The following is a 15978-nucleotide window of genomic DNA, read 5'->3' on the forward strand; positions in this document are numbered from 1 at the left end:
ATTTAAAAAAAATTTACTTGTAGAGATGTTCAAAGTTGTTTTTGCAATCCCATTGTTTTTTCAGTTTTAAAAGTAAGACCATTTTTATAGTAATGCAAAGTTTCAGTGGATTCTAACTATGTAAACCTCTAATGGATGTATTGTTTTAGGTCTACTTCATTACTTTATAATTCAATTCCCACAATTCAATTGTCCCCACTCTTCGCTGTATGATAGAGACTTTTAACTAAAGTAATCTATTTTGTTGAAATCGGGTTTCTTTGTCATTTAATAGTCAAATCTTATTGCCCGGTTTCATTTTACATTTCTCCTTAAAACATGTTTTTCTATATCCTACAGTGCAACACATATTTGTATTGTGTGGCAAAATAATTATTGCGGAAATGTATGTTTGCAATTTTTATATGTTATTGCTGATTGTTGAAAAATAAAACCTTTTTGACATAATTTATTGATTAATTAATACATGTACTTTGCTATTCTTTCATTCATGAAATGAGACCCACTCAGGCTGTGACATTATTTAAATGTTTTTGTTCAAGTTACTGAATTAATGTTTCACAGCAGGGCTGACTCGTGATGATTATATCTTGTATGTGCACATGTTATTTGCTCAGCGAAATATATATCTGTGGTGCCTCAGGTACAGAAGACAAAGAATACTGTATTTGATGTCAGGTGGCAACCCCCCACCCTTATCCTGCTACCTGACAAAAATGAAATGCCTTGTCAAGGGGTGTGGAGGTGGGTGGGTGATGTTTGGTTGGCAACATCGTAATGGGGGGCATTTTCAATGCTTGCTTTAGGTTCCAGGTCATACTTGTTACATTCTTACCAGAAAAAGTAAATTGCACAGATTAAACAGACAAAAAACAGGGCATCAATACAAACTAAAATGCCTACTCTTAACAAACAGTGGTATGTATACTCAGAAAAAGTCTTGTTGGGGAACATCGATCCCTCAGTTAATGTTCTCTCCCAGAATCAAGCCTGAAGTACTAAGATACCTTCACGGCTGGCGAGAGGCGATTTGTACAGGAGCAACTGATGTTCATTTCCTTGAACTAACAATAAAGAAGTGGCTTCTGGTATAATGGTGGAAACAGAACATGAATTAGCAACTTTCAGGGCGGCCATTTGAACGTAAGTTAGATATAAAATCAAGAGATTGGTAAGAGTCACCAAACATTCGATCTGGCAGAGGGTGCTTTTTAAAGCCCTCTGTGTAGTACACTAGTGCAGCTGTTCTACTGGCCCCCCAGTTTCTAACTCGACCACTACGATTATGCCCCTTCCGACCCCCTTTGTTTCCCATCAGCAACTCCTTCTAACCATCCCCCGTTATCTTCTTGTGCACAAAGTTGATCAATTCCTTTCTTTTCTCTGTGCTGTGTGGCCATAGCAGTGACTGATTCCATTTTATAAGTTAAGTCGTTTACAACTACTAGCTAACAAATGTCACTTTGTTACTGTGTAAACGTAATACAGTGCCACACCGGTGTGCAACACTCAAGTACTTCAGTTCTTATCCCACCGCTGTACACCAATTTGTTAGAATGGATTTCTGCACTTTGCTCTAGTGAACAGATGTTAGGCAGGACAATTCAAGGTAGCTTCGGAAGCAGTCTAGGCTAAGTCTCAGGAATAGTGGGAGTGATCTCGGGTCCTGGATGAGCACACACAGTAGGACAACAAGAATTACTCTTAGACAGTAGTATATCAAAATATACAATGTATTAGGCCCAGAACAAACACAGGTGAATAGTGAAGAAGACAGTAATACTACTACTTAAACACACACTATGTAAAATATATATACAGTCACTTTCGGTCAATGCGGTAAAGTGTGGATTCCCGCCCAAAACATGTAAGTAGGGAAGGCACACAAACTTTATCACAATGGCCAACTCCAGAAATGGATATCCCTAACTAATGAAGTACAGCCCTGTGAAGATAGGAGCCTTGTGCTCAATGGTATGTTTGTGCGTAAAAGCGCTCGTTGAGGCGTCAAGTTCACAAGGGACAAACTTCAACGGAAAGGAAAGATTAGAAGAGGGCACTGGAGCGTGAGGAATTCAGTTCCAGGAGTCAGAGGCTGGTCTGCTACAGAGAACAAAGCTGTTCCCAACTTTCAGAGGACTATAGGGGGCAAGAGCCACCGAAGTCAAGGCAAGGTATGCAAGGGATCCTTTGTGTGTAAAAACGGTAAGGATGAACTAGGGGCCTCCGGTAAGGGTATGATTACTCACCGCCCTTAGCTCACTCCAGCTTCAAACTTAGCAGGTTTGAAGAAGGTCGTCTGGACTATGAATTCCCCTCCTTGGTTACGCTTCCAATTGCATACGCGCTGTGGGTGCAGATACAGGTCCGATGTACATAGGAGCTGGATCTCTCGTCACAAATGCAGGACAAAGAAGGCACCAATGCAACTGGTCTCAGGACACTTGAAGAAAAGCAGGAAAGTCACCAGCAGCAACCGCCACTGTTGCACAGTGACGCAGGAGCACTGAAGTCTCACGGACTGACGCACGCTTCTGTCTCCTGGCTCCACGAGATTTGGCAAGAAGGTGCTTTGCAGTGTGAACTAGGGTTCTCCCAAAGCTAGAGCTGAAACTCGATGTAACAACGCTCCAGCATGGGTGCCAAGGTACAAGCTGGTCAGTCCACTGGAGGGCCCAAGGACATTTCCGAGAAGTCTTGTTTGCAGGGCACCAAGGAGGCCTTGAGAATGATTGGTCCCACCACTCAAAAGGGTTGAAGCTCCATTCCAGTTCGTCGGAGATCAAGCGCAAAGCATGGCTCTACCGGGACCACAGCGGGCTCAGGGTGCCAAACCGTCTCTGCACGGTTACAGACAGTCCTTGGATCTGCTTTGCTTCTCTGGATACTTGACTCTGTGTATAGGTTGATTCTGACCTAAGGGTGATCTGCAGGTCTGCACTCAGAGCCCCTCCTCATATCCTAATTTCAGTGAGTGCTCGTACCCAGCTGGCCAATGAGGAGATCTGCCTCACTCATGCACGCCAACAGAGGTCCATTCAGGGACCACTATAGTTTCCTGGTTGCTGTCCTCAGCATATCTTGGGAAGACAGTATTATTTGAATAGTCTTTCTCCTCTGGTCAATTATAACTCGCCTTGCTTTAGCCTACTTAATTCTTTTCTGGGTTCGATGGTATAGTTCTTCTGAACTCTTGCTTACAATATCCTCTCCTTTTTATATTCTCTTCTTCTTTTACAAAATGTCCAGTGGCTATCCCCTTTTCCCAGGGTATTGGGATCCATTGTGCTTTTCGCTTAATATTACTTCTCTTTCTCGTATCCCACCAGTTAGGTTTATTTGCTTCAATGGGAACTTTATCTCGTGAGGTCAACTTAGACGAGTAGGTTGCAGGATATAATTATCCTTTCTCGGCCTCCCCTTATTCCCATTATCCCTTTTACCTTCTATTGTGAAGGAGAATACCCTCAAGAGCTTTGTTCTTCAGTGGCCTTCTCTTGTTGTCACCTTCCTTACTCTTACGTCCCGTGCCCTTTCCTCCATACTGTATGAGCGTCCCTTACAAGGGACGGGAGACAGAACCTTTTTCGCCAGAAAAAAAACCTTCTTCCCCTTTAAATTTAGAGGTGCGTGGGGCGCGGCCCAGGGAGCATGCGCTGCCCTGACTCTGCCCTCTGGCGCCACACCTCAGTCCCCTTTTCCGCGTTGGCGGGCCGAATTCACCAGAGCGCCTGGTTTTGGCATGTAATTCCACGTGCGGATACTTCTTCTCTTTTTTTTGTCTTTTCTATCATTCAGGTACTCGGTCTTTAGGCGTCGCGCTCCTCCCCGGCGCATGTCGACTTCTACAGGGTTCATCAGGTGTCCATCCTGCAACAAGCTCTTCCCAACTTCAGACCCCCACACCCTCTGCCTACGTTGCCTTGGCCAGACCATGGTTGGCAATCATGTTTGGTGTGACTCGTCCTTGAAGGTGCTGAAGAACAGACTAGCCAGGTGGAGGGAGCTCTTCCAGAAGTCTCCTCCAGAGGATCTCAAGAACTTTGTGAAGCATCGTCACAGGTCCAAGATAGGGCCGATATTTTCCAGCACACCGCACAAGGAAGACTCCTTCCCAGGGACTCTCCCGCGCGGGAGGGACTGACCAGGTCCTTCCACCGGAACGTGCACCGAGGCTGCTACAGCTACCGGCCCTCATGTCGAGGGGTCCTCGGAACCTCCCGGGCGCAGTGGCGAGGGACCGGAAGGTTCTTGTACCGGGTCTACACCCGAGGGACTACGTCCTTTTACCAGCACAATGGCTGAGGGCTACGCCCTAACACCGGCAATACGTCCGAGGGGCTACACCCTAATACTGGCAATACGTCCGAGCGGGCACCTAAACGCAGCTCTACCGACCCCCGGGTCAAGGGTGTCACACCTAGCGGGCCGAGGCCCGAGGAGCAGGGTAGGCCTCTTGATCCACACGCGAGAGTCTTGGACGAGGCCAGACCCAGCTGGCTGGGTAACACGTCACAGGCACGTGGCAGGCAGTTTGACAAAATGGCCGCCGCGCCAGACAGGAGCACCCGTCCGACGCCATTGCACGAATTGGGCAAAGAACGAGTGTCGAGGTGGGACTGGCCTCAACCAGGTACGTGTCCTACAGTGTACCCTTCATATGCGCAGGGCAACTTTCCCATGCGTCCATACGGACTGGGTATGCAGCAGCTCCAGCAGTCCCCCGATACCCCGTCGGTACCCCCTGCCACCTCTTCAGCCAGTGAGGAGGCGCTGTTCGACAAATTCCACGGCCTCATGAGGTCTCCTCAGATGGGGGTTATCATCAAGGACGCAGTCAGGGAAATCCTCCCTGCCATGCTAATGGCACCACAGACGCTGCCATCGGGCTCTCTGACCCCAGTGCAGCCACCTCCTCTGGCTCCACAGCCAACTCCACAACCTCCTCAGCCTCTGACTGAGGTCTCTGTACCCCAGCCTCTGGCTTCATCTACCCCTCCTCCTCCACAAGATCCTCCAGATCCGCAGGACACGGATGAGGAGGAGGATCCAGACACCCCATCCTCAGCCAGAGCCTTCCATGAACATCTTGCTGGCCTGGCAGAGTATTAGGCCTCACTCAGCCCGAGGTCGAACAGCCGGCAGAGGGGGTTCTGGCTGAAGTCCTCACAAGACGCCCCTCTGCCAACATGGGGATTCCACTGCAAACCGATGCAGTCTCCCTGGCCAAGAAGGATTGGCTCAAGCCCCACTCAGTCCAGCCGGTCAACCGATGCCTGGACGCCAAGTACAGGCAGTTGGATTGCTCTCGACCCATCCTCATCGCTGCGGCATCACTTTACTCCAAGCCTCTGTCATCCTCAGCCTCATCTGTGGCGCTGCTAGGCAAGGAGGAGAAGATCTTGGAGGCTTACGGCAAGAAGATCTACTCCAACGCCTCCTTGCACCTGTGTCAGGCCAACGCAGATGCCATTCTGGCTGCCGCCAAGCAACGGTTATGGCAGGAAATTGCTGACTTCCTCTCGGAACTCCCCTCCCAATGTCAATCAGGCTTTAAGGTGGGGCTAGCGGAGGCCAAGCTCGTGGCGCATGACCTCATGGAATCCACAGTGGCGCATATCGAAACCTCCCTACGCAGACTCTGACGTTCCTGGGACTCATTTGGGACACGTGCTCCGAGAGGGTTTTCCCGTCGGAAGACAAGATCTCGGCCATCAAGAGGGCCACCGCCCACTTCCTCAGCAGAGAGGTGACCTTAGCATGGTGGTACCAACATCTCCTGGGTCTACTAGCGGCAGTTCTGTTAGCTGTGCCGCACACGAGACTAAAGATGAGAAGGATTCAGCTGCACTTCGCTGCCGCATGGAATCAGGAGCGGGGCTCGCAATCTGAGATGATCAACGTTCCTTCATCTCTCCACCCGGACCTAACTTAGTGGTCCATGGACTGCAGCCTACAGACGGGCAAGCCCTTTCGGCCACCCTCTCTGCAGGCCACCATCACCACAGACACCTCGCTCGAGGGCTGGGTAGCCACCCTGGACGATCTCTCGGTCTGCGGCACCTGGACTCGACAGGAGCAGGAATACCACATCAATTGGTTGGAGCTGAACAGCATCTGGCTAGCACTCAGAGCATTCCTCCCACTTCTCAGGGGCAAGGTTGTCCTCATCCAGACAGACAACTCGACCAGCATGTACTACATCAACAAGCAGGGAGGCACCAGATCCCCTCCTCTGTGCAGACGGAGGATCAGCATGGGAATGAGCCTTGGAAAACAAAATGCAGTCCACCTCCCGGGGGAATCCAACCTGGAGGCATACAGGCTCAGCAGGCTGGGAGTGGACGATTACAAGTGGCAGCTAAACAACCTTGTTACTCAGGAGATCTTCAACAGGTGGAGTCATCCCCACATGGATCTCTTTGCCACCTGGCACAGCAAGAAGTGTCCCCAGTTCACATCCTGTTAAGGGCAGGGGCCCGGCTCGCTGGGCAACGCATTTCACCTACAGTGGACCGGCATGAAAGCCTATGCCTTTCCGCCCACTCCTCTGATACACAAGAGTAATTTGCAAGATCAACGAGTCTCACCGACTCCTCATCATTCGGATAGCTCCATGGTCGCTAACCAGGCCATGGTTTTCGGAGCTCCTCAGCCTCTCGGAGGTGCCACCTATACACCTTCCGACAGGCCCAGCCCATCTTCTGGCACAGCAGGGGGGCAGAATCATCCTACCCGCGCCATGGAAACTAGCCCTCACAGCGTGGTACCTGAGCAGGTAACGCTTCGGCACCTTAGCCTCTCACAGGCCAATCTGGAGCTCATACAGGGCGCCAGGAGCAAAGCCACCAGGGCCCAGTACAAGAGCAAATGGACCAGATTCTGCCACTGGACAGACTCTAAGGGAATTGACCCCTTGGCCTGCAATTTGTACAACGTGCTCTCCTTTTCGGGGCGCACCTCGCTCATTCTGGAGTACAGGTCGACACCTGCTGTACATACCTTGCAGCCATTGGGGCTTACAGGAACTCTGAGGAAGGCATTTTTTCCTCCTCCAACCCTATCGTCAAGAAACATGTGACGGTTCTCGCTAGGCTCTACCCACCCGTCAAGAGACCGCACCCTGTGTGGGACCTTAATATAGTCTTGGGCGCCCTGGCGCACAAACCATTCGAGCAAATGGCGTCCGTGGACATTAAGCTGGTCACCATCAAGACGGCCTTACTAGTCGGTCTTAACTCGGCTCGCAGAGTCAGCGAGATTCAGGCACTGGTCGGCTCTGAACCATATACCACCTTTCGCAAGGACAAGATAGTCATGCGGACGCACCCGTCATTTCTGCCCAAGGTTCCATCTGCATTTCACTTGAACGAGGAAATAGTCCTCCCGATGTTCTTTCTCGATCCCAAGGATGAAACACAGAGAGTGCTGCACTGCTTGGATGTCAGCATGCCCTAAAAGATACTTGGACAGGACCAAGGGCTTCCGCAAGTCGGACGCCCTGTTCATCACGTTCGACGGCTCGAGGCCAGGCTATCAAGCCTTGAAGGCTTCCATATCCCACTGGATGGTCTCTGCCATCAAAGAAGCATATGAGGGTCAGTACAAGCCGCTCCCGGCCAACATGCATGTCCACGCAGTCAGGGTCAAGGCAACGGCCATCGCACTCCAACGCCATGTCCCTTGGCAAGTCATAAGCAGGGCGGCCACTTGGGCCTCTCCCTCGGCTTTCTGCAAGCATTACTGTTAGGATACCGGCTCTAGATCTGATGCCACTTTCGAGAGGTGGTTCTTAGGAACCTATTTGCTTAAGGAGGGTCTCCTCTCCACCCTGGGGCTACAGTCAGTTGTAATCGCCCATACAGTATGGAGGAAAGGGGACGGGACGTCAGAGTAATTATAAGTTACTCACCATAGTGACTAACGTACTCTTAGTCCATAGTCCCCTTTCCTCCATACGTCCCACCAACCTCCCCCCTAATAATACTGGTGTCATTAGGCAATGTTAAATCTATTGTCGACGCGTCAATGGGGACTCAGGGTAGCGCATGCTCCATGGGCCGCGCCCCGCACGCCTATACATTTAAATGGGAAGAAGGTTTTTTTTCTGGTGACAAAGGTTCCGTCTCCCTTCTCTTGGAAGGGACACCCATACAGTATGGAGGAAAGGGGACTATGGACTAAGAGTACGTTAGTCACTACGGTGAGTAATTTATAATTTTGCCAGCGTGTTCCTCCTTCCGGTCTCTCTCTTCTCTGTGGTGTCCCAATGTTTCGATAATGGGTCAGAAACCTTGTGGCTTTCTATGTGTGGTGGTATCGTTGATGTTTGTAGCACCTGCTGACCACCACAAGCTTTCCGTGGTCTGCCACCACCTTCCTCTGGGCTCCTGCCCTGCGGTTCTCTCGTGCTGGGATTGCGCCGTGGATCCAGTGTGCCAAACTCTTTCTTTGGACGGGTGCTGTACTGGTTTCTTCTGCTGGGGTTGGCGCTCCAGCCTCTTCCTTCGAGTGGTTGTCCTGCTGGTTTCTCGTGCTGGGGTCGCAGGTTTCTGGTATGTGTTTGCTCTGCCTCCTTCAGCTTCAGGTGTTACGCAGCATGGGGCCTTCCGAGGGATGCATATGTGTGTCTCTCTCTCTCTTTATTTCTCTTTCTCTCTCTCTTTCCTTCCTGTGATTCGTTAAGTGTGCATTATTTAACATACTCCTCCCAGTATACTGGCTATTTGACGTTAAAGGGACATGTTCCTTTTCTGTATGATATTGGCATCTATTAGGAGTTTCTTCGTCCCAGTCGTGATATTTAAATGTTTCTGGTATTGTGGATCATGCCATGTAGGCCACAGTGTTTTGAGCTGTAGAGAGTTCCTCCCAGGATCGTGAGTCCTTGTCACTTAAGGGGGAGTCTTTCCCAGTGAGGTCCCACTTGCCTTGACCCCTATGGACAGTGTTGTGGAGCAGGCTAACCTCCCTAGCCTCACAGGGGGAGCCACTACTCGATACATCAAACCAGACATATGTAATTTTCTTCCTATTAAATTGCTCTACATTCAAATTGATTGTTTGTTCAGTAAACATCTCCCATAAATGTTTGGGGCTACTTAATTTTCCTTCCTTTCTCTATGGCCCTCTAACGCAACTTTAGCGCCAATAAACAACTCAGGTGTTGCACGTGCACATTACCAAATGCCGTAACATTCAGGATCCAGTAGAAAAGACACTGAGAATGTCCTGCAAATATCCTGAATTTAGTAGATGCCTATTATGACCCAGGACTACAATTCCATCATGCATTTTGTGGAAAAATGAAGCCGCGGGCAACTTTAGCACTTGTGTTGTAAGATTAGCATCGATTAGCTACACTCAAGCCCCTGCAAAATGTTTGTGTATGCAGATTCTGCTGACCATTGTGAAATTCTGTGTTTGACTGCTAGCTCTGTCACCATAAACATCGGGTAAAAGAGCTTTGGTTAAGCAAAAGTGGCAGAATGGAGATAACATATGAACATTCTGATTATTGATGTCCCTCTACGGTAGAAGTCCCCTACTGATATTGGTCTTGGAGGAGGAATTGAACAAGGAACGTATTTTTTAATTCCATGTAATGATGACATTATTCAGGCCTCAGGCGGTTTATCCTACACCAAAAGTGGCCTTCCCTAGTATGCTCTTGTCTAGAACATGTTTATTGGTGACAATATGATGCTTTTAACAGGTTTATTGACCAGGCTAAAAAGAAAACTTGAAGGAGCGCATCAGTGATGTAGAGCTGAATCGTGGGATTTTTGTTGGGGGGGTCTGGACAATTAACTGGCTCAGGCCGCATAAAGTCAGGTCATCAGAATTTAACTGGTGGCTTTGTAAAATGGCTGAAGTATCAAAAAATGGAGGGAATCACTCTTACATTTGGCTGCTTATTCTTCCGTGGGCTTGTGTTTTAAATTTGTATCCACCTGTGCTCTGGTTCATGTGTCTTAGAACAGTGCGCCCATCTGTATTTTCAACAGGACAGGCGCTTCAGCCCTTGTTAGATAACACATCACATACAGAGCGTGCCCTTTTCGGCCCCATATTATTTGCATCCAGTTCAACAGATCCCTTTCTGTGAATGCTGCCACCGACCCCTACATCCGCTTTAGAATGTTTTTTGATGAGGGCATAGAAGTAACATGGAAATCTGGACGGACCAGCGTTTCTATATCACTTTTGCACCTTTTACAAAAACAATTTGTAAATACCTCCTGGTATTCGCAAGCATGGCCAAAGGCATTTACATTGAATCCTATGGAATTTGCCAGCTTTTAGACTGTTCCAATAGGAATACACTGCCTGTCCACCAGCATGAAAATCCCATACTGGCAGAAATGCATTCCTGCTTGTATTGACGAGCGAGTGGGGGTGGCAGAACAGAATCAGTGATTCGGGTCCACGCCCCTGCTCTGCAATGCAAAACATTGATAACTGCCCGGATCGTAATATATCTGCCTGCTTTAGAGGCAAGTTTATTATGATCTGGTCGGAGAAATTGACTCTTATAGTAGTGCAATGAAAGATAGTGTCACGCATGACTGTACAATCTGTGAACCAGAGATCGTTTGGTGAAAAACTGGTGGTGAGATGTGTCGAGTCTGTTTGGGGGATAAAAATATGTTAAGCCCATGGAGATCATGTTCCTGAAATGCGTAATTTGGCGCAGAGTCTTTAGGTCTTGACATAAAAATAGGGGGCACCGGCGCCAACACCTTTTCGTCATTTGCACAGTGGATTGCAAAAGTGCAGCGTAAAAGGCAGCATACACCGGCTTTTGCCCAGGACTTTTGCACTCTGCAGTTCAAAGTGAGTAAACGCTGCCTATAATTGTTAGCGCTGCTTTTTATGGCAAGCAATGTCGGCAGGGTATAATTTCAATTGTGAACACTGCTTACCATGCAAGCATGGTAAGCAGTGTTCCCAATAACATTGAACCCTGCCCAACGTAAACGATGCATGTCGTGGGAGCATGGCAGGCATCAAATACAATGGATCCCTAAGGGGTCCAGCTGCTTTATGCTCTTGAATAAAGCAGGTGGACCCCATAGGGATTTCCCACATTTGTATGGCGGAGAGAAAGGAGGTGGCAGAAACGCAAGTTGCATTTTACGCCGCTCCTCTACGCCATACACGTATACAAATGTGGCTTAGCCTGAATGGAAGATGTTAAAGCCTTACTCAAGGCTTTTATGCCTTCCATTCACGTTATGCCACTATAGAAAATGAGCCCACATATGTAATTCTGAAGCAATTACCTTACACGAGTGATTAGCGTGCAGAATCCCCATTCGATACATTTCTGAGGAGCATAGAATTAAACTGTTCATGTATTGATGATGCATGACATGCAGGTTTTGTAATAGGGGAAGCATGGCATTTGACTTGGGTTGGTGTACTCAGAGACTACTTGGGAAATGACTAAGAGAAATCTGAAGGGTTACTTTGTTTCATTTTTAATGGGAATGTGCCGCTTTTCCTCAACAGGTGGTACCGGGGCGGGTCCCTCCTGACAGATACAAATAAGTATCAGACATATGCCGAGCCACGGAGTGGGGTCCTGGTGCTGGTGATCCGAAATGCCCACAAGGAAGACCAAGGCCGCTATGAGTGCGAAGTAAGTGGCAGGAATATGACAACTCATGATTAGACTGTTGCTTTTAGAGAAGGGTAACAAAAACATGGAGCCATTAAAATCATTATAGTTTGCCCCTGAGTGCTCTGTGGCCGAAAGGTTCGACGTGAAAACAATATTTCTGAAAAACCTTTTTTCGATGACATCTTCTGAATTTGCTTCTTTTTTGATCATCTCTCTCGCTCTATTGTTCATTAGTTAGTGATGGCCCCCACAGCCTGAACCCCTCGGCTTTCCCATTCTTAAGACTTTTTTTGTAACTGTTTAACCCTTTAGCCTATTTAGAAAGATGTTTTCAGCGGGTGGTAGCTTGAGGTACATACAGACAGCAGTCTTTCTCTCTCAGGTATGGTCAGATGTGTGGGCCAATCGATTTAAAGTTGCAACAACTGTGTTAGAAACCATGAACCAAGTTGAAGTCCACCCCTAGGCTGTGTCTTGTCTTTTTGATTGTGGAATGGAAAAACATCCTCAAAGTACTTGCACAATGATATCACTGTTTGTGTGATCTGTCAGTGGTGCCAAAATGGCAAAGGGGTAGCAGAAGACATTGGTGCTCTGGACATCACAGCATAGGTCTGCAAAGAGAATCATGAATCACTGACCTACTACTCAAGAATTCATGGGCTCAGTGGGTTAAGCACTCGCCCAAGTTATGTGTGTTTGCACGTGCGGTCACACAACCTGCAGTTACTGTTTTAAATTCTGTCAAAGCCACCTCTGCCCTTCATAATAATGACACCTTTTAGTACAACGCTTGGAAGTGTGAAGAATATGGCATTAAACGCTACACAAAAACATATGATATGGGGTGATGGTGTAGATGAGAGGGTGGATTGAAGCTGCACGCTGTTGACAGAGCATGGGGAATCCAGTGCTCTTTCTCTGCTTCCTTCTACCCAGCATCCCAGTACAGTTTACAGGTGCTTCCCTGGACACATGGATAGATTGCAAGTGAGGGGCAAGATGGGAGCCCTATAGAGCACAGATTACAGGCCTTAGCCATTCAATGGGTACTATTTTAGCCCCCAACACGGTGGCCCCATATGATTGAAGTGAGTTAACTGTTTTTGAGCCCACCCAGGCAAAAACTCCCCTTTCCTTTTATGTGAGCTCCCCGGGCACAATTGCAGTTTTAGTAGTAATACATTTACAGCCTGGAAGCACACTGCAAAATATATCTCCCAATAAAGAAAAAAAACGGTTAATGTGACAGCTGCTCCTTCCACGATCGCTCAGTCTGTGCGACATTTTGCAAGAGGAAGGATTTTAATGTATTTCAGGGATGTGTCATCTCATCAGCTCTGCACAGAAATTGCATACTCTTTGGGTCAGGATTGCCTCCAGGCTATTGCTCCTGATGGCCATACACAGAAGTGGGGCAGTTCCGGGGAGGTAACGGCAGCAGCTACCATTCTCAAGGACAAAATTCATGTTTCTATTTTCCGGAGAATCTGTGTTACAATTAGAAATCTTTGCTGAGGATATACAGCAAAACAAGCATTAGCCGATGTGGACATTTCAGCATAAATCCCCATTCCTGGTCAAGCGGAAACTAAAATGAGAAATTATGGTGATAGGCGAATGCAGTGTTATGGGTACCGGATAGGATGCTAAAGCCCAAAAGCCAATCGAAACCTTCAGAGATGCAACAGTAGACAATGGGGTGGTATGAGGTGGACGTCCAGGAGGCAGCTGATCCCTGAGGTTGGACTTGTGCATCTGGGCTACGGAGCATGGCTTTGACTGTTCGATCATTGGAAGAGGAAGCAGTAGTGCAGGGCACAACTTGCTGATGCACGCCATGTCCTGTGTTTTCACGAATCTGCCCTGATTCCCTCTAGCTGGTGAACAGACTGGGATCGGCGAGAAGTGGAGCAGACCTGCAGCTCGGCAGCCCGGCCCTCGTGGCGCAAGAGAGGAGAGGCGAGCACGGCGTTTCCATAGAAGGTAAGATCGTGATTACTTTAATCTAAGTCAGATGGAATGTACCTTGTGGAACTGTAACTGTGGGGGGCAGTCTTGTGTTAAGTCAACGACCTTCAAGTAAGCTCTTGCATTGCAAGACCTGTGCCCATTATCGATGCCATCTTACCCTACGAACAGGAGCGGGGTATGCTCCTGTAAAAAGTTTGAGCGCGGCAGGAAAAGGGTAGTTCTGTTTCTACTTGGACAGCTGATCGTTTCCATGGCGTATTGATTTCAGGCCAATGTGCCAGCATCATTGGGCATTCAGCTGATAAGGCAGAAAGCCCCTGGGCTTTACAAAGCAGAATCATGATAGTGGTTGGGCACGCAGACCCTGGGCAGATGCATTGGTCCTATCAACACCACTAGAATTGAGTCCGTCTTATATTGCAAATAGATTCGAGCTCTGCTACAGTGCACAATGCAGTGACTAGAATCATTACATTCTCTAACCATGATCTCAGACGCCACACTATCATTAATTGCTTTGTCTCTTTGTGAATAGCTGTTAAATAAACACATATTTTGAGAAAAAAATGCGGCATCACTGGATTGGAGCTGGTGGCCCATAACCAGATAAATAGTTTTAATTTCAAAATATTGTTTCTATTCAATGCTGGCTTGGATTTCTCACTCACTTGGGGTTTTTTGTGGTGTTGGGTCTTGTTGCCTTATATTGGTTGTGCGCCCCTTTCATGCCATGTACTGGCTCCCACCCACTTCTGTCAAGTTGTGACCTCTGGGTATACTGTTTTCGTGGGGTGGGCACAGGGTCGGACTGGGCATAAAATTGGCTCGGGCACCGATGAAAAAGTGGCCCACAGTCGAAATGGCAATTCATTCCTTTTCTGACAGGCTTGATTAGTACCCAAGAGTGAGTTTTTTGGGGGGAAATGTGTTACAAATTGTGATTTCAAAGAATATTTATTCGTTAACACTGGTTAAATATACTAGCTACAAAGTGAAGCAACTAATCAAACTGGCCCACTTTGGCCAAAAAATGGCCCGTTTTGACCCCAAAAAAATGGCCCACACTAGTAGGTTGGGCCTACAATTCGGGCATTGCCCTGTTGCCCTATAGGCCAGTGTGAGCCTGGGTGGGCATGTGGGGGTCTGCTCACCCCTCTGCAGGACCTCTAGCTATGTTCTTTGTGTACCTGTGTTTCTTGACACTTACCGTTGTGTTTTTCCTCTCCTTGCACTTACCTTGCTTTAGGGTCCTGCTTTGCCATGTGGCTCCCAGTTGTGCGAGGCCTGGGCTTGTGTTCCTTCCTGTAAGTTTGAGCTCCCACTTGCACCCTCCCTGCTCCTCTCCACCGGCACTTTCAGGATCCGAATGGGACAACACAGTCACGATCACTTTCTTGCCTTTTTCCCTTTTCCTTAGTGCTGCCACAAAATGATTGTGTTTCACAGAGGGTGCCTTATAAATAAATAGTGCAATACCCCGATGAGGTCAACATAAAGAAATTCCTAATGAGATGGGCATGAATTAGGCACTTTGACATTCTAAAGTGACAGCGCCCTGCGCTTTACCGTATTTGTAGGGTTTCCGTCTGTGAAATATGTGTTCACAGGGTTAGTTAGCAAGCTGGCAGATGATTGTCACCGCTAGGCGGCAGTGCAGAGCACGCACTGGATTTCCCTTCCTAAAATGCGGCCATTGGTGGATGACTGGGAGTCCTCAGAGTTCGACTGTCGGCCCGGGGAAACGAAGCTGCGTGTGTTATAAAGGGCCGAGCCCTGTATAAGGTGTGGAGGTCTACATGGCCCTGCCTTCCACAGAAAAAGCAGACGGCGTCGACACAAGGCCTTGCAATGCTTCTGCAGGCAAGAAAGCTGAAAAAAGGCCAAAACCTGTAGTGCGAGTGACGGTCTTCATGCTGTGAGTGTTGTGGCAATATTTTCTCTACGAATAATATTCAGGATATAAAGTTACTGCGGCGGGGCATTTGGATGACTAGGAATCGGATAGCCCTGATTCAGGGGAACAGCTTCTGCCGATTTCTCCCTAGAATAGCTGGATTTAGCAGATTGATTCATACTCTGACGGTACTCTTTTTGATTGTGTTTTCCAGTTCTTTGTAATTCTTTTAGGATTATTTGTGATTGATATCTATCTAAGGGGCTTGAGATTAGCAGCAGGGTTTGCTCTGCGAACTATTATCTCATGGTACTGAGATAGTTGGGGCCTTTGCTCTCCAACGATCACAGTGTTGTCATCGCTCGAGCCATTACTGGATCAAAAATGGATTATTGCAGCGCCCTGTATGCCAGATCCACTGTCCTTCAGAACAAGATCATAGGTCACCAGTTCTCAGGACGCTACACTGGCGCCTTGTTAAATC

General features: G+C 48.0%; 1 protein-coding gene across 12 annotated transcripts in view; it reads left to right on the forward strand.

Annotated features, from left to right (window-relative positions):
• Positions 1–15978, forward strand: part of OBSCN (obscurin, cytoskeletal calmodulin and titin-interacting RhoGEF) — a 3169051-nt gene that overhangs the window by 2013857 nt on the left and 1139216 nt on the right. For all 12 annotated transcript variants that reach the window (XM_069647058.1, XM_069647065.1, XM_069647061.1 and 9 more), the window contains 2 exons: positions 11515–11644; positions 13507–13612. In XM_069647058.1, coding sequence (XP_069503159.1) covers positions 11515–11644; positions 13507–13612 — 236 coding nt within the window. The remainder of the gene's footprint in view (positions 1–11514; positions 11645–13506; positions 13613–15978) is intronic.

The sequence above is a fragment of the Ambystoma mexicanum genome, chromosome 2q (genome assembly GCF_040938575.1).
Source record: "Ambystoma mexicanum isolate Mex_15411 chromosome 2q, UKY_AmexF1_1, whole genome shotgun sequence".
NCBI classification, from domain to species: domain Eukaryota; kingdom Metazoa; phylum Chordata; class Amphibia; order Caudata; family Ambystomatidae; genus Ambystoma; species Ambystoma mexicanum.